The sequence below is a fragment of the Camponotus vicinus genome, unplaced genomic scaffold, assembly GCF_025532165.1.
Source record: "Camponotus vicinus isolate PSW18456_S1 unplaced genomic scaffold, iyCamVici1.0 SCAF_5, whole genome shotgun sequence".
Taxonomy (NCBI): Eukaryota; Metazoa; Arthropoda; class Insecta; order Hymenoptera; family Formicidae; genus Camponotus; species Camponotus vicinus.
In genome coordinates this window covers 9,749,642-9,773,327 of record NW_028141977.1, presented here as the reverse complement: position 1 = coordinate 9,773,327, position 23,686 = coordinate 9,749,642, and the positions used below count along the sequence as shown (strand labels likewise).

Sequence of the window (23,686 nt, the reverse complement as noted above, 5' to 3'; positions counted from 1 at the left end):
TTTAATTATTTTTAAAAATCAATTCTTATAATCAAGCAAATTAGAGCAAAAAAATTAGTCATGCTACTAAACAAAATATACAATAAATGCAATAAATAGATTTTAATTTGTTAATAGAATAATAAAATAAAAAATAAAAAAAATAAAATAAATAATAGAAATAAAATATAATATAAATGAAAAATAATAACAATAATATAACGCGATACATGAACAAGAATAAACAATAATATTCTTTTATAAATTTCATTTTTGTAGTGAATGTAGTAGAGCTGCAATGTTTTTAACGTGATTTGAAATATCTTTTTCATTTTCTATTCACATTTTTTATATTTATAAATTAGAATATTTTTCATTATTTCTTATTTTTTATAATTTCACGATATTTCATGTTTGACAAGTTTATGTTGACTCATCGTTCTATTACACATTACAGTATAAATCATATTCACTTACATTTCATGATCGGGAAGGACCATCGGATAGATTTGTATCGTATCGATAAGATCTGTATTATCGCAAATCAATCTGGCCAGCTTTGTCTTTCGAATCTCGTTCAGTTGCTCTAGAAAAGTGAAAGCGAGCGCGGTTTTAGAAGGTTTACAATCTCGCTTCGTTATATTCCGATCGATTATCGATTAAGTCCTTGAATCGCGCGACTCCCACGGATTCGAAAGGGTTCTTTCTCACCGAGAGTGAAGGACGATGGCTGGTTCGGCAACTCGTACCAAAATCTGTCACCACGACGCGAATGGCCGAACTGCGTGGCAATCAGGCAGGCGAAGGTTGGCCCGAGCATACTACCCGGAAGTGGTCTTTCGGATACGCCGCCTGACCATAAATCGACGTCTGCGGGATGTCTGAAAAGGAGCGCGGTCGAGATAAAGCCGTTACTTTTGAATACGCTATATTTAGAATCGCCGCGCGATCGGTCCACTAACTGATTGTGAGTAATGAGATGCAAAACTTGATCGATCGATCTTTCCGAAGGTTTTCGCCGCTGGCGCTCTTTGCAGACATGTTATACTCACTCGAAGATAGTGCTGTACCGTCTGACGGTTTCATTCGGCATGGAACCGAATAATTCCTCGAAAGTGTTCGCTTCAGGAAGGCCGCAGTATTTTCTGGAATTATAAAATCACATATATAAAAAAGTACATATATTATTCAAGTGCAATAAATAATCTCTTATTTATTTGCACTTGAATAATCTGTTTATGATTAAGTATAATCTATGATCGATTTTTGTTTAAAATTAATTCTCTAATGTTATTTATTAGCGCTAGCGTATTTTATTACATTTTTCTTTTTTTCTAAGTTACATTTCAAAACTGTTCAATAATATATTTCAATAATATATTTGACTGCTGTACTAATTTTTACCAATTAAGAAGCAATTAATTTTATAACGTTCTCCAGCACTCTTAGTAAATTTTAACATTCACCTTATATTTCAGTTACATTTATCCTTTGTATTTATTATATATTTATTATATATTTACTATATTTATTTAAGTATAAAAGATTATAATTGAAACATAGATGTGCAATTACAGTTAGTATTTAAACAAGATGATCGGTATAAATAAAAGTTAATCTGTAATAGTTTTGCTCACCTGAACTCCATATAACTTGGAATACCAAACTCACGACCACGTTGCATGTTAAAAGACACCAGATCCAATCCGAATTTTGCCCCTGCTTTTTTGAATAGATGATTCGTTACCTGTAAAAAATAAGTTGTATAATATAACATAATTGCATATTTTATTAATACTTAGCATTGTCTATCTTACTTCTTGCGTGATGGAATCATCCATAGCCTGAGCAACTTGATTCATCAATCCCATGAAATATTCATCGAGCACACCAGCGCGATACAAATCATAAGGTCGTCTTATCAAATCTGACAATCTTTTTGAAGCTAAAAATAAATATTTGTAATTAGATTTGATGAAAAATTCTAAATAATTAGAAAATTCTTGTAAAATTAAATTTTGTTTATTCATTTTTATCGATAATATATTTACGAACTGAAAACAATTTTTGATTCATTTTGTATGCAATATAATTCTGTTGTGTAATATCGTTTACCAATAAATTTGTGAGCTTTACTCCATCGTTCTACAGCCGTGGGCAGTAGCGAGTGACCGAATCTAAAAGCAGCAGCAGCGAAAGCGTCTATTACACCTGGATTTATATTCGGATCGTATCCGTCCCAGTAATTCTGCAAAAAAATAAAACTTTAATGTCAACGCGTCTGTTATTAATTATTTATGGCTGTTTGAAAATAAACATATATTGTTACATTTCAATCAATTATTACAAATTTTTATTTGTATAATAATTATATGAATGTTTATTTAGTCTAAGTGAAATTATTTTTACAATATATAACTATGATAATTATTATAACTAAAATGCATGTATTTCTGTTTATTTCAGGATCGTCAATCCCACTCACCTCTTTCTCGAGGAGAAGTCCAAATTTCTCCATGACATCTTTGCCGAGTAATATCGGGAGGAACTCGTTATAAGTGACATGTTGAATTTCCGCGATGACGATGCGTCTGGCTTCCTGGAAGAGAATTTCATCGTCCCAATGCGGATTCACAATGGCCAACGCTTTGACGAGCCGGTTATGTTCCCGTGCCATTAAAGTGTGCATGCAGGTAAGTACCAATTGCTCATTCACACGAATCTCACCTGAAAGTAAGGACAGAGATGACTGATATTAAGCTTGTTTGGAATTTTAAAAAGGTGATTAATTCTCACATACGATCGAAGATAATAAACTCGCGATACTTTCACAAACCAGGTAATTCTTTAGTTCTGTTGCATAATGTATTTTGCACTGTGACGGCAGTCTATTCTATACTGTAAGGAACACATAAATTATGATTTCTGTCGGACATGCTCCGATAACATATCAATTTACTAATCTATTAACTATTATGCCGAGTAACTTTAATTAGTTCAGATCTAATTGAAGAGATATCTGGATAATAAAGTTTCCAAGCATAATAACTTTGCTATCACAAAGCCATCGTCGTATTTTTGTGTTAATAGTAAAGATGGAAATAATAAATTACTGATTTCATGCATCTTTTCCGTGTGGCGAACGAAAATTAAACTAAATTGAGCGAAAAAAATTAATTTAAATTTTTTTTTGGTAATAAACTTTGATAATAATTGGAATATACAAGCAATAAACTAAATTTAATTTATATAAACAAATATAAGAATTTAAATTATTGTACAACAGTATGGTTGTATAAATTATAAATCCTTGCATATCAACAAATAGAATAAGAAATATCGCAGACTATCCGATTTTTTGTCTTAGTATTCTCAATTTTATGGAAGTTGATGTCCTTGTATTGCAACCGTTTCCTTTCTCACCCACGTCGTATCGTTCGACGTAAATCATACGATATAGGTATGATGCCTACCGTTGATAGTTAAAACGAGCATTAACTCAATTACATATACTGCCCGAAAAAAACAAAAACTGAAATAATAACAGCCAATTTTGCAGCGATTGATTTTTCCGTAACACGCGATTAATGTAAATACAGGGTATGAGTGAGATGCCCACACGAATGCATACGATTGACTCGAGAGAGATTTATAGCTCAGCCTGCTTCTGTCTATATTCCGGATTCAGGTACCTATGATTTATAGGATTTATGAACGCGTGATAAGTGCATACAATTATCGCCACCATCGAATTGTCTTGTCTCACCAAATATCCAATCGGATTCAGTGTATGTCGCCGTAAGGTTTCCCGGATAATTGACGGATTGACGTGGGAAAATAATTTCTGGGCGAGTAAGTGAAAGAGAAAGAGAAAGACGTGGGTGCTGGGCAAAATTATAGGGCGATCTAGGCCGTCGATCACGGCCATCTCGAGAAAGCATAGGTAGTAAGCGGCGCCGCGCAAGAAGGCAATAACGAGCGTGACTTACTACTCCATTGTCTGTATCATCGGACACGTAAAAATCGGCAGAAATTGGAATAGTTACACTAGCACGATTACATTAGCACTCGACTCATGGTGACTCATGTATCGCTCATTGTAAATTCAAATGAGTACAATTGACCTAATAGTCCGCGCTCGCGCGCTTGTATGCTGCAGTTTAAAGCTATGCTTACTGCTTTATGAAAGTGTCAGTCTAAAGTAATAACGAAGCAATTGATTTGTCACGATCACCATCTATAATATATCAAGTACATGCAATAAGTGTTACATGATACGGAAAAAAATATTAGAAAATATTACTAAGAATATTACAGACAAGATATTCTACAATTAAATATTTTTTTTCATCACAGATTTTAAAAAATAATCATAGAATTTTTGAAAGTAATTTTTCCTTAGAAGATAAATTTTAATAATAAAAACATTTCTCTAATGTGATTAATAATAATAAGTTTCAAGTTATATATTTCTCTTTTTTTTAAATATTATATTAATTGTCATTCATTTTAATTTTCAACGTTTTATAAAATTTTAAGATGTGTTAATATTCAAGTTTCGATTTTTTAAATCTCTTTTTTAATACACACATTAATGGTAAAAAATATATTCTAATCGCTGCAATATTCTTACTCTACTTTTGCATATTTTAATTCATAAAAAATGTGAGTTACCAGCTTCGAAACAATACATCGATCGGTTTGGTCGAGTGCATCCTTCATCCGGTATATCTAACTTTAGTGGTAATAGATCTTTAAGGCCATATTCTGAAAAAACTGGATTCATTCGCAATAATCCACCATAGCCCGTTCGGAGTTTTCTGAAAAATAAAATAAAAATATACATATCGCATAATTATATTTTTTTCTTTCTTAGAATATTGTGTATTGCAATTCTTAAATTTATTTTCACACAAATATATCTTTTTCTCTTCTTAGAATATTATGTATATACGATTCTTAAATTTAAAAGGTTTGTCACACAAAAGTTATTACAATTCAACATTTCTAAAACATTTCCCTTTTTCTTCGAAATATTTTGAAAGATTAGAACAAGAACCTTTTATAGAAATTATTACAGAAATTTAACGAGCGCGTTCTTAAATTTATTTTGCATTTGAATGTAATATTATATTTATATGAATTTAGAAAGAAAGATATATATTACTTATTAGAAAGAGGAAATATACATAGCAGATCATATACATGTGTGTATATGTCTGTATGCATGTTATGATGTCACGAAGGATCGTGAGGGTAGCAAAGATTGAGCAACTAGAGATTTGTAGATCGCATTCCGCGTTACATACTAGAAAGTGCGAAGAACTGAAGGCACGTCTGTGTTGGAAAAAAGCAACGCAATGCTGATTTATTTTCGATGACGTAACAGATTTACATATATATATTTAAAGATAAAATAAAGTCCGGTTCACCAAACATATGTATACGCAAAAATTCATATTTGATTTATTCTAGAGAATAATTAGTGATTGATAAATTTTCTCATGCATTTTTATATCATTATAAAGTATTATACGTATAATGTATTCCTCAAATCTTTTTTTGCTATAATTATTTAAACGCATTTATATACCGGCTATTCCATGTTTATTCTTTTTCTTCTAATATATACTTATAATTTATGAATTGAAAAAATTTAGTGAATATTATAATATTATAATTGACGAATTAAAATGTTTATTTGAAGGATCAAATTTTTAATAAGGCAAAAATCGAATCTTAAATTAACCGAATCTAATTAAATATATGTTGTTTAAAAGTTCACATAATTATAATTTTCATATTTATCTTAAACTATGTAAATTTGATCAACAGTGCGCGTTTCTCATTGCATAAATACTTGGAATAATTTTCTATTAGTATTTAAATTGAAAACAAATCATTGCGATTTACCTAGCGAAAGCTTCCGTGATGCCGTAAATAGTATTACCATCCAGCACACCTGTAAGAAGATTGAAAGGCACTCGGGAACCGAGACGGCAACCAGGTCGAACGGCGGGAAAAGCGCGAACGAAGTTCATGCATTGCACGTTGAACAGTCTGTAGAAATAGTCATCTTCTGGTATGAGGATCTCATTGCAATAAGGATTCTTCAGGTGTGGCGGCCGGCCGCAGCATTCTTCCGGGTCGTTTCGGTTCAAGGGATCTGCAAATCCGGTGATCAATACATAATGATAGCAGCGAGCGATAGCGCGTTTCTATTACGCACGCTTCATATATATTGAGAGTTTTTGCGATTGAATGGATTACGTCGACTATTTCTCCCTCGACTGTCGTAATCTCAAACGTGTTTTATTATTAAACGAAGGGAAAATCGACATTGTCGATTAATTATCTTCCTATAGAAAACGCATACATGCGTAGAATCGCCCTGAGGAGTGATATAATATTGAGTATTACATTTCAAATTATTCTCTTTTTCGAGAACAATTCAATAATTAACGTAAATTATTGCATTTGTTTCTCAGTAACGATGACAAGTCAGCGGTTTGTCACTCTGATTGACAGATTTGCAACGTTGTAATCTCAAATCGATGACCGTTGTTCGGAAATCGTCATCGACAGACTTAATGGTTAGTGATTGGTTTATCCAAGCAATGATTGTTCGCTTTCTCTCGTAGTTACCCTCCTTTCGATATAAGGTAAATGTGGAAGGGCTCCTACGAGAGTGAGCGAGAGCATATATCAAATATCTCGATACAGTTGCTTCGACGCAATATGAGCAATCAGTCCGCTGAGAGTCGCTTTCTAATTTCTATTCTAGTTGCATGATTAAATCGACAGACTTCAATCATTGTAGAATGTGGGCTAACGAAAATATCGCTTCAACTTTTCGTTATTGCTTTCTTTAAGATTCGTTATATGTATATTACGGTCGAATGATGTTATATACATTGAAGAATCATTTTCTTATTCATATTCAATAAATTCTTTTTTTTATTCGTAGTCAATAAATAATAGTACTCATTGAAACGTAAGCTACGATTCTATCTAATCATTTTGCCGATTTTGTATTAAATTAAAGTTTCGTGTATTAATGTTTTACATTAGAATTTCTCTTTCATTGAAAAACTTTTGTGGTATTAGTGACTGAATGTTTTATGATTTATCATTTATCTATTTCTTCAGAGCATAACTGTATAAATAAATTAATAATTAATATATTATTTAATTTATATATACATATATATATATATACACAACTTCAAATTAATTTTTTTAATACATTAACTCTTGTTTTTAAAGATATATCTATTTATGCCATTATCTAAAAAACTTGGCTTTTTAATTAATTAATTAATCAAATTATTTTAATTAATTTTCCTCACTTTATTGCAAATCAAATATCAGGAAATTATGAATTTTCATTTATTTATTTGTTTATTTAAATGTAGTTCTCCGTATCTCATTAATAATCAAATCAATCTCGGAGAAAGGCTTCTAACGGAAGTGTAATAATTTCAGTGCGGGCATTAAAATCAGCAACTGTGATATAGAAAATAATGAATGAAAAGTACCTAGAGGCGTGCCAGTTAAAGTGTAATCGTGATCCATGAACTGTCCCCACGCGATAACCATAACTGTACCAGCATGATCATGATAACCATCATCTGGATGCATGGTGCGCGATACAACTCGAGACAATGGTAGATTGTTACCCGTTACGGATATTCTTGGCGCTGATAAGCCATCCGCGAATTGCGGATTCATCAATCTGTAAGAATAAGAAGCAAAAGAGACGTAGCGTTTTATTTCTCATATTGAAAAAATCGAAAAGATCATAATTACCTCGCGAAAGGCGACAAGGTAGATCCCCATGTGGGATTCTGCAAATTTGTGCAAAGACCATCGTATCGCCGATACTTGCCCGGCCTGCATTCCACATTGCTCAAAAAAGCAGGACAAACTTCACGGATCAATGTCTTCGAGGTGTCGATCAGTGGTAGACTTTTTTCTATCTCCTCGTAGGTCAGTCCATATCTAGATGATTAAAAACTAGTATCAAAGAGAAATAAGAGAAAAAGAGAAAGAAAATAGCGTGGTATAAAAGGAGAGGAAGAGGGAGAAATCCTGTCGTGAGCATTACATAGACTTATCTTGAGGGAGACTTACGTTTGCGCGAGATTCGTGCTAATGTCGAGAAGCAGTTCGCCGACTGTCGCCAGATCCTCCGGTCGCCATATCTCCGACTTTGGTCTCGCGACGTCTACGAGCAACGATTACACATGAATGACATGTCGAGATGAGGGACTGAATATAAGAGATCGATGTATAGCGATCGATCGTAATGAATTTATATATCGGACTGGTTATACGAACGAAACTTAACATTGATCATTATCGACGATAAATTATATGTGGACACAGTGCGCAATTAATTTTTTAAATGAAACTTAATACACTCACTAATGCGCTTCCTCGCCTCGACGTAAGCATGATTTACGGCGTCGTACGTGATACAGGTTTGAACTCCTCCCGTGGTGGGGCTGCGAAAGAACAAGGATGAAAGTTGACGCACGCTCGATCTTTTTCAGTGCGGGTATTATTTGCAGCCCGTCCCCTCTTTCTGCTTTCCTTTGCACCATCGGGTTAATTACTTAACATTTGTAGCCTACTTTTGAGAAGTCGGCACTCTCGAAAGCCTTGCGCGAGATTTGCTCGAGACAGACGAGAGTTTTTATAAGTGCAAATATTTCATATCAAGGTAACCCGAAACACTATTCTAAACGTGCTCTGTTATGAGTGCGGCTAAATTAACTTTCATATCCTGTTTGCAAATATACTGACGCGAAATATACTGACATTGACATGCCATTCGTGGCACGTTGCAGACGAAGGTTGATTGAAACGATTTTACGCGTTTCTCCCCATCATATACTCATCTTTAACTCTTCCGGCTTAATGCAGTCGTATCTCAATATATGTATATATATCTCTCTTTAGTCCCGATTTAAAATTCTATATATTAATATTAAGATGCAAATTTATCTCTACCATAAATTTAAAAATTTTTTAAAATATTCGAAATTAAACGATTGTAAAATAAATAATTAGCGTGTATTATTTTTATCGTGTATCGCACATGCTTGACATCATATATGATTGATACGGTACTTTGAAATATCGGCACGTAACCGTACAATTAAATTCCGTTCACCGATCACCATATTTAGCATAACGGGAACTCGACTTTTTTATTTATTTATAACCTCAATACATCAATATTTATTTTAAGATCGACAGAAAGGTTCTAAAAATCTAATTCAAATCACGCGGATTATCAATCATAAAATAATTAAGATGCAAAAGCGAAAGAAGATGAAAGAGAGAGACAGTTTCCTGCGTCTAATTGCGATCGAGTGCTTTGGCCATTATGCTGCAACTGACGATAATAATAACGAAAACATTTTATAACGATGCCGTGCATCGATGCACTTACCATAATTGGTCCGAGCAACTGCTGTAGACCCATTCCCGTCCGATGATAAATGCGAATTACGCCAAGCCGGGGAGGGATACCTTTTTCTTTCTCTCGATATATATAAATTACATTTTACAGCTCACGGCATTTGTACTTTAATATGCGTTTAATAATCACGTTGTCGCGAGCAATGCGAAGGTATCCACGGCTATCGAGAATAATCCGCCTTTCTTGCCGCCACGCGATCGTTTCGCGGATCATATTCTCAAGTCAGTCTCGAGCAGAGATTGACGGTTACAAGGCATCATTTCGCACATCGAATCTGTTTCTCCTTTTTGCACTCTTTAGTGCAATTCTTTCGAAACATTATCAAGACTCGCTTTCACAGCCGACAGCGCGCGCAATTTCGATCTCTAGATCGTCGGTATCGTTTCGCGGTGCAATTGCGTCTCTCGTTATATCGTGTCCCCGGGCACCTGTTTGACATTCCGAGCGCTTTCAACCAAGTAGGTGCGTGACATCGCTAATCGGACGGCGTTACAATGTCGTATCGGCTACCTAAACGGTCGACACAGATCACGCGACTTGCATATGCGAATGCCTGACTATATTTACTTCTGATTTTATTGAGTAACTATTTGGCAAGCTATTAATTTATTCGTTGTATGATTGCAATGCATGATTTTTTGTCTTTTCTGCATATATTAAATTCTATTTCTGAATATTTATGCAGTGTAACAATATATATATATATATATTTTTTTTTTTAAAGAAATCATATATGTATATATATATAAATAAAATAAATAAATAAATAAATTTAAAAATTAAAAATTAATTCTATTAATTCTATATTTTCATGTATTTATCGTCAGATAAGCAAAAGCAGTTGCATCGGTTTTTATCAAATCTTTCAAGGAATAAATTAAAATTGAAAATCACTTTTTTTTCTGCAGAAAAGTTGGGTATCTCTTTAAAGATTTCGATAAATTAGAGTTCAGAATTATAAACTACTTATATTTCGCTGTAGGTATAATTTTACATGGAGCATATAGTAATTAATGTTAATTATTTTTAATGTTTTTATGAATAATAATATTTAAAAGACAATATATTCAAATGAAAACACGTTCTACAACTTTAAAATAAATTTAGTTTATGCAAACTATTTAAATACAAAGACGCGTGGAATTAAAAGAACAATGATAATATAATTAAAAACATTGACATATGATCTTAATCGAGTCTTTCTTCGTAGTAAGGCTGTTATCGCGTTATTTTGGTTATCACGATCTTTGGCAATTCAGTTTAAAGCGATTTTATCATAATACCTCTTGTATTTCATTAGTGGCGAGTCTTGAGAAAGCTCAATTAACGGCAGTAAGATTCTCGTGCATATAAGCTTAATCGTATGCATGAATAGATAAGATAATCGCCGCCGTTTGTACTTGTGCGGATCCGCGTATCTAAACCGGTACATGTAAAGGTGTCGAGTCTCAACGCAGTTATTATAAAAGCCACATTGTAACTAATTATGCGCCAATTAGAGATACATTTTTTTATCGAAATGTATTTTTCTACAGTACAAATATACTGTATACATAAATACATTTGTACTGTAGAATGTATACTGTAAATAGAATGTAAGGAATTGGCGCAAAGGAATGGAAGGAAGCACGAGACGTCATTGCACGTCGTTGCACGAACGAGGGATTAACAAGTGATTTCTTGAACGATTACAATTATAATTACGATAACGATAATGAATATTATATTGAGTTATATATTATTAAAGAAAAAGAATGTTAACGAGTTTTATTTAAACAGTTATCATATCCTTTTTCTTTGTGAGTTTTTGCGCGACTTCTTCTCAGAAGAATAAGAGATGATGAGTGCAAGTTAAGTTGATTTTGATTATCGCTAAAAAAACTTTCCTTTTTTCAATTTTCACTGCCCAAATAACCGCAACTGTAACCTTCATAATGAGTATCTTAGTCGAATTCGATTCTTATGAAGATTTCATGAGAGGAACGATAAATACGGCCGTCTCGTCAGTTGTTGAGCGCGAAAAACGGTAGATAATCACAGGTTTCATATTGCTTTGCACGAGGCGTCTGGACGCGAAGATTACTGTGATACGATGTGGTAAATACAATTCTCTACACGGGCAATGAATGGGACAGAGCGGGCTTTACCGCGACACGTAACTGTCACTTTTGTTACATGATGCGTTTATGACTCAATATCATAAACGCGATCCTGCCTGGCAATGACCGCTTTTAAAAGTTCGATAAGGAAAGCGTATTTTACGGTGATCGTAAATCGAATTGAAATTTTTTTGTTACTTTTGATCTTAATATTCACTTTAACATTTATTTGATATTTTCAGTAGTCAAATCACTTTATTTTAAAATTATTTAATTAATAGTCTTACCGAAAGTTTTTTTAAAAGGGAAAGTTTGTATTTATTGCCTGTTTGAGGTACAAAATAAAAATTCTCAGTGCAATATAATTCTTATATAAATCAAATTTAATATTTAATATTTCTTATTAATATTTCTTATATAAATTAAAATCCTTTCGAATTCATAAGCATGAAAAAATATAGATTAAAAATAAAGTGAATTTCGACTCTAAAAAGCGCACGATCTTTATCTAGTTATATCTTATATTATAAATACGCGAATAATAATCTTCGACTCGAATACATCCGCGTAAAATATATTATATACATATGTGCAATTGTATGTATAGAAAACCGGTAAGAACGCATTAGAAATCATCACTCCTGTGGGAACAGGATGATGGTGAAAGTCCTGGTTGCACGGTTAAAGTTCCTGCTTTCTCTAATCCTTTAAATTTTAAAGTTTAGAATGTCGGATGAGGACTCCATTATATAATAAGTTTCAATGTAGTTGACGAACACTTATAATGAGACAATAATTGTATATTTTCTAATTTTTACAATGTATCCTAGGATAGATCTAACTGATAGGACGTGATACTTCTATAATACTTTTGTAATCGGCAGCACAATAGAAAGTAATATTGCGCTTAAGCGATAATCAGCGATTAATAATTACACGTACAATTTTGACAATACACAATAATTAAATATATGTTAATTGAATGAAAAATATATGCAGGCTGTCGTAACTAAATCGGGACTTCTTGTTATAAAATAAACATCAAATAAAGCTTGCTAGTCGGCCATGAATAACATAAAAATATGATTTACTTATATTAATGGAGCGCGAAAATTCACAGATAACGCAATTTTACTTTACGAACGTTCACTCCAGTTATTTCGAAGAAACACGTCTACCTTCGAATTGGCTTTTGCTAAATTAAGATCGCTATCGAGATTCATATATTCGATTTTAATGGGAATACTTACAACGACCCGCGAAGTAAATTATAGGTGTAGTCGTAAACGCTGGTTCTACTGCGAGCATCCAGGATCAAAGCGCACTCCTCTCCGTTTGCATAAGAGTCAAAAGGTTGATATTGCAGCCCGTTGCAATATGCCGTTACCAACAGCAGCAGCGATCCGATTATCGCGGATCGCATCCGCGTTATCGCGAATCTGCAACATTTTCCGCACAAACAATTATCTCTCTCACGTCAAAGAGTATCGTGCAAAAGGCCTCTAGCCTCGATGTTGTCTTAAATCATGACAATCATTTATATACGATATTGCATCTTGTTAATCTGACATCTGTTTGAAAAGTGACAGCACTATTATATCGAGATAATGAAATGCTTTTTGACGTATAATTTTTTATTTCTTTTTTATTTTGCGCATAACATATAAAAAAATAACACATATAATATATAAAAAAATTATAAACATTGTCATAATAATAGGCAAAGTTATAAAATTGGCGAACAAAGTTATATTTTATTGAATGCAAACATTAATTGAAGCAATTAATTACATATTAAGCGATAGTTTTTCTTCACATTTCCTTTAAAATAAATTCCCTTAAAGTATGCGATATATACGAAATGTATATTATAATAGAGGTGCAATTCTCTTTCATATTTTAATAGAAATTAATAAAGAAAGAAGATAAAAAAACAGTAGAAATAAAAATTACACTCTTTAAAAATATTAGAAATATGTTATTAATTAGTACCAATATAAGCAAGCGATTGGGCTTGATATTCATTAAAATAATGATTTGACTATGTATGCATTTAGATTCTTAAACAGTTGATTGGGTTGTCTGGATAAAGTTCCGAAAAATACTCACCCCCAATTTTTTCGAAATTCAGTATTCCTACGTATTTTGACGCGCTGATTACGAATATCATAGTGAAAATTGGCGACTACTTGATTTTCATTATGAAAACCATGAAAAACCCATAAAAATTATATTTTTTTACGTTTATCTCAGTAAATACAAAAAATCATGATAAATGTTTTAGACAAAAGTTTTAGATCTTACAGAGATAAATATTTTAGGTTCTATACATTTTCACCGTACGAATAATAGTTTTCGAGTAAATCAAGTATAAAGACAGAGTAATACTGAAGGAAAGTCTCTTACTCACTGTTTTTCATGAAACTTCACAAAATAGTGTATTTTGGCCCGTAAAACACTAAACGAATCTAAAAGTTAAAATCATCGCTCTGCAATAGTACAAAACTTATAAAACGTTAAAATATGACAGTTTCGGGGTTAGAATAACTGTCATGCCGACAGTGTATAGCAGCAATGCAGCTGATCAAGCATGCGTAGTAATACGTAGTAACGTAGAAACTACGCAAAAGTAAAAATGCTTGATAAGATGTCGCAGAACGAGAAATGGATCAGTACACACACACGCGCGGGAAGGGTGCAAAGGGGGCCGAAGGCCCTCCCTTCCCCCACCCATCCCGCCGGTAGGGTGCGTGAACCTCGCTTGCGGATGGATAAAGCATGTCCTATTTTATTGTATAATAAAAGAAACAAAATCAGTCCTGCATGAAATAGCACATAAGGGCCATCACACACGAAATTGCATAGCTGCATATGCATAACATAAGACCACATGGACCAATGAGCATCGAGTATTATGTTATGTAAGTCAATATGGCGACTTAATACTCGATGTTCATTGGTCCATATGGTCTTATGCTATGCATATGCAGCTATACAATTTCGTGTATGAGGGCCCTAATTCTTCCGCTTTCCGCTTTCATGATTCCCGCAAAAGGGATGAATTATTTTTTTAAGTGTCAACGCTGTTACTGTCTTTATACTCGATTTCCTCGAAAACTATTATTCGTACGATAAAAATGTATAGAACCTAAAATATTTATCTCTATAAGATCTAAAACTTTTATCTAAAACATTTATCATGATTTTCCATATTTACTGAGATAAACGTAAAAAACTATAATTTTTATGCGTTTTTCATAGTTTTCACCATGAAAATCAAATAGTCGCCAATTTTCACTATGATATTCGTAATTAGCGCGTCAAAATACGTAGGAATACTGAGTTTCGAAAAAATCTGGAGTGAGTACTTTTCGGAACTACACCCTGTTACAATTATTTATTGATAATATATCAAAAAAGTTTAATAATTTTATATAGTAAACAAAAGTTATTGACAACAATAATAAGAAGAATAAAAGAATTTCTTTCCTCAATGTAGGATCGGTCTATACGTGAAGTCACGTAAAATGTTTCAGTAGTTCATGACGATGAATTCTCTTTGGACGTTCTCTGGCATAATAGCTTGATAATATCTCTTGCACGGTACGTGCGTTCTTATTTGAGCATATTGCATTCAGTACATTCTGAGCAGCAGAGAAACTGGAATACAAACATCGAAATTTTTCCATAATCGCTATTTCTTTCAACACGGAAAAGTATCGCAGACTCCTCCCATAAAAAGTCTTACATTTTGTAATTTCACGCTCTGCGATACATTTACATAATATGTAAGCATGCACTTGATACAATTGCGTGATAATAAATACATATTTCGTGTATGTAATATAAATGTTATGTTGTTGATAATTATCGTTATAAACACTACTTCGTATGAATATTTTTATCATGATGAACGTAATCCTTACTTTCTAAGTTTTACAAAGAAAAATTTTTTGCTGATTTTCAAATTAGATTTTGAATATTAATTGCCATTGAGTATTTACTTGCATATGATTTGCACTGATCTAAAATATACTATGCAAAATTACATGTATTTCTCGAAATTTTTTAATAAATATGTTCATGTGTAAAAAAGATATAATAGAATATAATATTATAAGTATATGGTTAAAAAAATATGGGCTTGCACATGGGGTTCCACCTTGAACTTTTTAATAAAGTGTATTTTATAAAAGATTAATAACTGTGTCTGTATATCCGTGCTCCATTCATCGTTGGTTGTCGTAAAGTTACATTAATGTGCGGTTTACATTGAACATGTTAGAAATGATTGACGCATATTCGCGTTTGCTTTGTGACTTGATGGCTATGAAAGTACCTTTCGTTCCACATAATGAGTAAACTCATAAAGAATCGCATCGAAACGATTTAAAACAATCTGAATTCTTTTATTCTTTCTGATTATTTCGATACATCTCGTATGCCACTCATGTGGGCAACGCAACTTGAAACCGGTCCTCATATATTCGGTAATCTTAATCGTAACAGCTAATTTCGATTTTAATGGGAATTAATTGCGATTTTAAAAGCGTAAGAACTAATTTCGATTTTAATGGAAATTAATTGCAGTTTTAAAGGCAATATTTTTTATACAACTTTTCGACATAATTATTTCTTATGTTATGTATAATTATATTAATATAATTTATACATTTAAAATAGAATGCTTGTAAAATAGTCTACTTGTTACAGACTTGCTAATTTATATGATAAAAGGATATTTTGTCTCTATAAATATTTATCTATTTATTACCAATATTACTTTAAAATAAGTATGTATAAAGATATTCTAATTCTTAATTACATATAGAATGAATATTTAATTTAAAGCCTTAATTTAGATGCAAAATATTTTCTTTTGAATTATTTCTCTAAAAAAATTCACATATGCTTATATACTCTCGTTACATTCTGAGATTTTACGAACAAATATTTATTTTTCATTCTTACATATGTTATTCAATATAAATTAACAATCTACTCATATTTTACGATGCTAAGTAAATATCTTATGAAAGCAAAAGATTGAAGAAATTACTTTTTTGTAATCCTTCAATAGATCATGGTTCGTTGATTAAATATTTATTTATTGTTGATTGGTTTTTTAGAAAAAGTTCGATCTTACTTGGATGAATTGCATCAATTTGGATTGATATTCCGCCTACGTAATCGCGTGAAATCTGATCGGAGAACGTGCGGAACAGTGGTCAGGAAGCGCACGAAAAGTGAAAATTCACCAAAAAATTTACCATAAAATGTTGCGAGAAAGTTGTTTCCTATTGTTGTGCAATACTTCTTTGTTTCTACACTGATAAATTATAATACAATATACAATATATATATATATATATATATATATATATATATATATATATTCGCGATGACTATAATTTCATTATATATATATATATATATATATAATGAAATTATAGTCATCGCGATTAATTAAATGTATTTTGAAATTATTCAATATTATAAGTCAGTACTTTTATTTGTTTTATATATGGCAACACATTAAAATGAATTAAATTAGTTTATTATTATAGAATAGAAAATATAGGGATATATAGGAAATATAGAAATATATGGAGAGAATAAAATATATTAATTATTATTTCCGTATATATTTAGGTATTTTACCATTACTTCATTTTTAAATAAAAATATAACTTATTTAAAAGCAAATGAAATAAAATTGAAATTATAAAAAAATACTTTATTAAAATTTTTCTAAAATAATATAATTTAAGATTGAATATAAAATTTTGAATGAAAAAGAGCGATATCTCTCTTATGTTGTACAAATAATACAATAGTGTATATTGTGCAATTAGCTCTAACTTAACAAATTGGAATTATTGAAAGGTTATAATGAGAGCTTTCGCGATACGCTTCGCTAATCGACTGCCATCATTGCGCCGATTTTACATCGTGCTGTAGCATCTCGATTAGGTACAATAATTGCCATTAAGTAGGCGGACAGTGATCGACCGTTCCGAATGTCTGCGAATCACCGCACACAGACCGGTATTTTATTTGACAATTAAAAACCAAATGATTTATTAGCTTGGTGAAAGGATTCGAAAGCGAGTAAAAGTATAGCGCGAGAAGAACAATTTTGAATTACGAAACATTCATCTGATCTTCATATCGTGCAGTTCAAAGTTTTATCCGATATCGCGCGTGTCATCTCGTGCGTGATGAGATCAAATCTGTTAAGTCGATTAAAGTAAAGCATGGATTGCTTTCTCGATTCATGTCACGCGGATTCTCCTTTCACTATTCGTAGCATTCGCGACGAACCCGCTCGATGATGATAGACATGAAGAGAATCACGTGCAACTTCTGCGAGACATCGACCTATTTTGCACTCCGACCCAGTTCTCATAATTACTCACGATCATTTTTTTGAGGTTTTTCTCAAGAAACTCTTCTTTCTCACGTTCAAGAGACTCGAGAGATCGGAAAATCTGATAGAAAATGATTGGAGAGATTTAACGTTGCGAACACGTCTTTTTTGATCTCGGGAAGCTATAAAGATGTAGTGTCAGAAATATTTGTTAACATATTACAAGATTGTATTCTTTTAATCACGTAATACACATGTTGAAATAGATCTTCTATTAGAATTTTAAAAAATCAAAATTAATTTCATTAAACATTATATTTTATCGCATTATTAATTCCATACGATAAAGAAAAGAAATTAGTCATTCTTAACTTTGGTAATATAATTTTCGTGATATTGAAACTGTCGCGATATATCCTTGGCCCACTTATCTTAAGAGAAAAAAGTAGAATACATGTATGTGCATGTCTATATAGAATTAAAATATGTTTCATAATTTTTATGTAACATGGTAAACTAATTAGATATAAGCATTGTACATTTTATATATATATATGCATATATAATATCAAATATAATAATGTGTAATCTCTTATTTATATATATATATATATATATATATATATATATATATATATAATTAAAATATATATTTGGTTTTGCACGCGGTAAACCTTATTATTCGGAAAGTGACGTTTCCTTATTTAACTCGAGTAGTATGAGATCTAGTATCTATCTGTATATTTCTGACACAAATCAACTTTTATTAGCGAAGTATGATAAATGGATATAGATAAATCTTACTCTAGATTTCAGTTAATTTTAAAGCTATTAATTTACTAAGATACTATATATGTGAATAAATTGAGATAAGAACATAATATCGGGAGGAAATAATATCTATATCTATAAGCTAATAATATAAAGCGAATAGCAACGAAGAAATTGATACATCCTTGAATATCGTGTATCATTATGTAAGAATTGCATCTATGCAAATATGCATAGATAATTGTATTTCTGTAAAAGATATACAGAAACGATTGAAAAGTTTATCTACATATTTTATATCTATACATCTATACAGTTTATCTACGCTTCTACATCATTATTAAAACGTTCAAGAGTTCACACATTTCAAAATTATATTTTTAATTATATTTTTAATATTTTTAATATTTTTAATATTTATATTTTTTAATTATATTTTTAATACTTTTTCAATACAATTATACAAAATATCACAATTATATACAAGATTGATGTCAATGGATTGCCATCTGCAATTTTCTCTTATCATGAACTATAAAATTGAGAAGAAAATGTAAACGAGAATCTTAAAATTCTTCCGGACGATGCATCTTGGCAACAATCCCATGATACTTCCCACGATACGTATAGAATTCCTTAATCCGCGATTCCGTTAAATTATACTTACTCGTCGTGCATTCTATTGCCACGCGTTCCACGTTGCTGAAGTTTCACAATGATTTGCGACCAAGAGCGGCGGCGAAATTGTCGTCTGGATTGAAGTTGATTTACACAATTCTTGGAATACACTTTTTCATGACACGCAACAAATAAGGAATAATAAATAAAGAAGGAATAATCGGAAATTGTATAACGTTGCAAGCGGATTTTCGATATCGCTAAAAAGAAAAATAATCACCGCGCGTGACGATTCCCTCGATCGTATTTGTACATATATAATCAGCTACTTCTACTTGCTGGATAGGACCAGCTTGCAGCGGTCGGCCACTACTAGTTCCCGGGTGGTTGTTTTAAAGCGACTCACACTGATCGACTACGTCAACCTACCGTGATACTTGTGATCGTATCCTGCCTTCGTGCCGCACAGTTCCTTATCGAAGTGCAGAATGTGCATCATCCTGGTGGTGGAAAGCTCCCTAAAAGCGTGCTGACTTGTGGAAAGGAAATGAGAAAGGGAGGGAGTTGGGAGAGGGAGAGTTGGAAGAAGAGGAGAGGAGAGGAAAAAGAGAGAGAGAGAGAGGGAGAGAGAAAGAGAGAGAAGTGGAGGAAAGTTATTTTATCTTATGTTATATGCTCGCCAGGTGAGCGAGAACCGCGAAGAGTTAGCAGCGGACGCAAAGAAGGAGGAGGCGTAGCTCCCGCGTCCATGTCTTACTTTCCTTTCTCTAAACGAGCCGCACGCTTGTTGCCCTCGATTCGAGACATCGATTGTGTCCCACCGGTCTCCGAAATACGCGCCGAAAATTCGCCGCTCGGCAAATCCGACAATGAATGCTTTTTTCTCTTCTCCACCTTTCGCTTACACTTTCGGAGAGAACGACGCCGTGACCAAACCATTCCAGCACGCGATCGGAGATCTTTTTGTACAGAACTGACATTTGTAGGATACGAAAGACAAGCAAATTGTAAATTCATTCAGTGCTGAGAAAAAAAGTCATATAATATTATTATCTCATTTCGATAATAAGAAAAAAAGTTTTCTTATGCTTAAACTATAATTTGTCTATCAGCTATATAAATCAACTTGCGTAACTTTTTGAGTAAGATAATTCAAGTACTACAGCGCTCGCATGAATACGCACTGCAGCATTCTTTATGCTATATTTCTTTTACAAAATCGTAAACACAAGATGCGTAGTGTAAAATCTTGAAAGATTCAATCAGAGAGACATTTTATATTTATTACGCAAATTATTCATAGCATTTAGACCTATTATACAAGTTACGAAAGTCATACTAGATATAATCTGTTAGATACTATAATTGATTGCATAATTGATTTGTGTTGTACACATACTTGACCGATATTGACAGAGCACGAACGAGAAATCAATAATTCGCAATTTCATTCATTCGACATCATGCAGTAATTAGTTCGTTGCGGTTGTTTATTTTTTATAAATTCCTGATTGTGATGGTCGATAATATTTGGTTGTTAACCAGCAGACTATGGTAACGCAACAGTGAAAAAGTGCATTGCACATTTCGTCTGGCCTGACATCAATTATACTTTGCGATGATTAATCGCGGAAATTAAAATATCGCAAAAAATTGTGATAATAACTCTGATGATAAAAATTTACGCCACTTGCAGTTATTTAATTGCATTTTATTGTTAATAAATCAAAAGTAAGAGATAATAAAATCAATTAATGTTGTAAAATGCACTTATATAAATGTTAATTACGAGTAAAAGTAATTAAAATGTACTATCTCTATGAGTATTGAATTTTTACACAAAATATTAAATCTTTTCTAATAGTTACATCATTATAAACAAATTTTATTTTTTATTAACAATCGCTAATTTTTGCTTTTTATCAGATATTTGTCTATTAATTCTAAATAAATAAAAATATTTTTAACAATATTCAACTCTAATTAATTAAATAATTATATTTTTAAATTATTATACTTAATAACAAATAATCTATTATAAGATTTTTAATTAATGAGTACTTTAATAGTTAAATTATAAGTAATATAAAAATATATAATCAATATAAAATAATTCAAAACTTATAATACCTTTTTTATAATATAATCAATACAAAATATAATTCAAAACTTATAATACCTTCTTTTTCCTTTATGAAATGCTTATAAAATATAAAATTTAATAATACATTTATTTTTTTCATCCATTTTATTTTTATTTCGCCTTTCACTTTTCTTTCCAAAAGTTTTGCCATCATGTATATAGAGCACATTCCGGGACGATAGTCAACGACTTACGAAAGAGAGATGTTTAGAACGTATTGCCCGAGGCGACATATCTATCTTCATTCTATAATAAAGAGACGTCATGTATTGCTATAGATACACCGTTCATCGCTAAAAAATCGATTTGATATATGATGCGAGAAGTTCATGATACTTTATATATAGATTATGAAATCTTTATTTTTCAGAATTTAAAATTACAAACAAGTTTTGGGATTATGTTTTTCTCAGTTGCGATTAAAATTATTATCAAACATGACTTTTCTGTTATTATCAATATTAGAGCACACCAAATCTTAATATTTGCAGATATAAAAAGAAAGTTAGAAAACATTTTTAAATAGTATTATTCACTTTAAAGTAAAAATATTTAATAAATATGAATATAAAGTAATAATAAAGAGGTGAGAATTAAATATAAAAATAAAGAATTTAATACTAATTGAATTTTTACAATGCTTTGCTAAACAAAACGATAAACATATGTAAAAATTAATAATTTGGCATATGGATACTATAATTTAATTAATTCGATATAAGCAAATGTAAAAAAATTCATAGTTATAACAAGTTCATACAATTCGTTGTCACAACAATTCATTGTCATAATATAGTTATGACAAGTTCACTTTCAAATTTTTCATGAGCTACAGTTAATGAAATAATTTACATTTATAGATTACTATTTTATTCATCAATTTTTAAGATATGCATTACACACATACGTTATGCAATTTACTAATAATACAATAAAAGCGATTTATTTTGAAATGAATGCTATATTCTAACGCTTAATTAATTAAACTTATATGATAAATTGTACATTGTGGAAAGGAACCAATTGTATATAATTGAGTCCTGAATTGATATGAAATTGAATTATCTTAATGGTACACGAGAAAATTATGTATAGAGAACTGCAGTTTCCTTTTTCCGATTTAATATCTTGTTTCTCCGCGACCTCGTCCGCGAATAAATAATTGGATGAAAATCTTAACGATCTTTCAATCATACATATATGTACACATGAATCTATGATAATAAACAAGAAATCGAATATAACATTACTCATAGAGAGTAATGTCCTAAAAATTGTTCATTGTATTTTGTGAGATAAAACTAGAATGTAACCATTATATAACCTTTTTTTCTCTTTATGTAGTAAATTCTGATAAAAAAATGTAACATGTTTCAGTTATAAAACTTAATTGGAATTACTTTTAGTTTAATTAAAACTTTATTTAAATTTAATTGAAAATTTTTCTTAAATTTTATATTAAATTTGACTAAAGAATCTTTAATTTCCAATCTTTATTATATAATTAAGCCTCAATTTATTTTTATTTACTATATAATTCAATCTCATATTAATTAAAAGAAAAATATATCCCCAAATTTAATAAAAAATATCACTCTTTTAATTTATTCACACACACACGAATCATTTTATATATACATGTGAATTACTTAATGCACGCAAATACATTCATGTGTTTATATCAAGATTACGATAAATGATATTTTTCCATTAATAATAAATTATAAATTTACATGATTACTTAACTCAATTTATATAAAAACTTAATCTATAATTGCTATGTTCTAGGTGCAAAGTTAATAGCTTGCTGATAGAAAAAGGAACATGCGTACCTAAACGAACAAGCCTATTCGCGCGACGAAATCATAATGTCAGATTCATATTCTTCTATAACAAGGCAGAGAAAACAATTAAACGATTGACGCAACTAGCATTCTCGTGGCTAATAAGTGAGAGCCGCACACCTTCGCGAGAGAATTTACACGGTGCGTTGACTTCCCTCGCGCGCATGAATAATGTATGGATGTGGAACGGGGTGTAAAGTTTAACGTGCTACCTTTAATTCGACAAACTTGTTTTTACGTAATATTGTTGGCAATATTTCGATATGCGTCGAAGCATGGCGAAAATGTCAGATTTGCTGGTGAGCTTAAGAGCTCTTATATCAAAAAATAGAACAAGAAAAGTTTGTGACAAAATCACACTTATAGTTCAAG

The 23,686-nt window shown here is 31.4% G+C and overlaps 1 protein-coding gene and 1 long non-coding RNA gene across 8 annotated transcripts in view; one reads left to right on the top strand and one right to left on the bottom strand.

The window, feature by feature from the left end:
- Nucleotides 1-19,795, bottom strand: part of Cysu (peroxidase homolog) — a 26,266-nt gene extending 6,471 nt beyond the window's left edge. For 2 of the 6 annotated variants that reach the window (XR_014438867.1, XM_083099017.1), the window contains exons 1-15: nt 13,975-14,264; nt 12,819-13,007; nt 8,407-8,486; nt 8,113-8,206; nt 7,789-7,980; nt 7,518-7,714; nt 5,893-6,145; nt 4,654-4,799; nt 2,465-2,706; nt 2,095-2,227; nt 1,797-1,924; nt 1,617-1,726; nt 1,032-1,124; nt 691-860; nt 457-565 (exon numbers count right to left, since the gene is read on the bottom strand). Coding sequence is in view for 5 of the 6 variants with exons in the window: in XM_083099017.1 (XP_082955143.1) it covers nt 457-565; nt 691-860; nt 1,032-1,124; nt 1,617-1,726; nt 1,797-1,924; nt 2,095-2,227; nt 2,465-2,706; nt 4,654-4,799; nt 5,893-6,145; nt 7,518-7,714; nt 7,789-7,980; nt 8,113-8,206; nt 8,407-8,486; nt 12,819-13,007; nt 13,975-13,988 (2,150 nt within the window). In the remaining variant the exon portion in view is untranslated. Of the gene's footprint in view, nt 1-456; nt 566-690; nt 861-1,031; nt 1,125-1,616; nt 1,727-1,796; nt 1,925-2,094; nt 2,228-2,464; nt 2,707-4,653; nt 4,800-5,892; nt 6,146-7,517; nt 7,715-7,788; nt 7,981-8,112; nt 8,207-8,406; nt 8,487-12,818; nt 13,008-13,974; nt 14,749-19,376; nt 19,588-19,756 lie in introns of those variants that run through there. The other 4 variants (XM_083099020.1, XM_083099019.1, XM_083099021.1 and 1 more) reach the window with 4 other exon arrangements.
- The window catches only part of LOC145971407 (uncharacterized), a 26,080-nt gene extending 2,394 nt beyond the window's left edge, over nt 1-23,686 (top strand). Inside the window, exons 3-4 of one of the 2 annotated variants that reach the window (XR_014438869.1) lie at nt 2,446-2,672; nt 23,259-23,686. This is a non-coding gene — a long non-coding RNA (uncharacterized LOC145971407). Of the gene's footprint in view, nt 1-2,445; nt 2,673-16,697; nt 16,893-23,258 lie in introns of those variants that run through there. The other variant, XR_014438868.1, reaches the window with a different exon arrangement.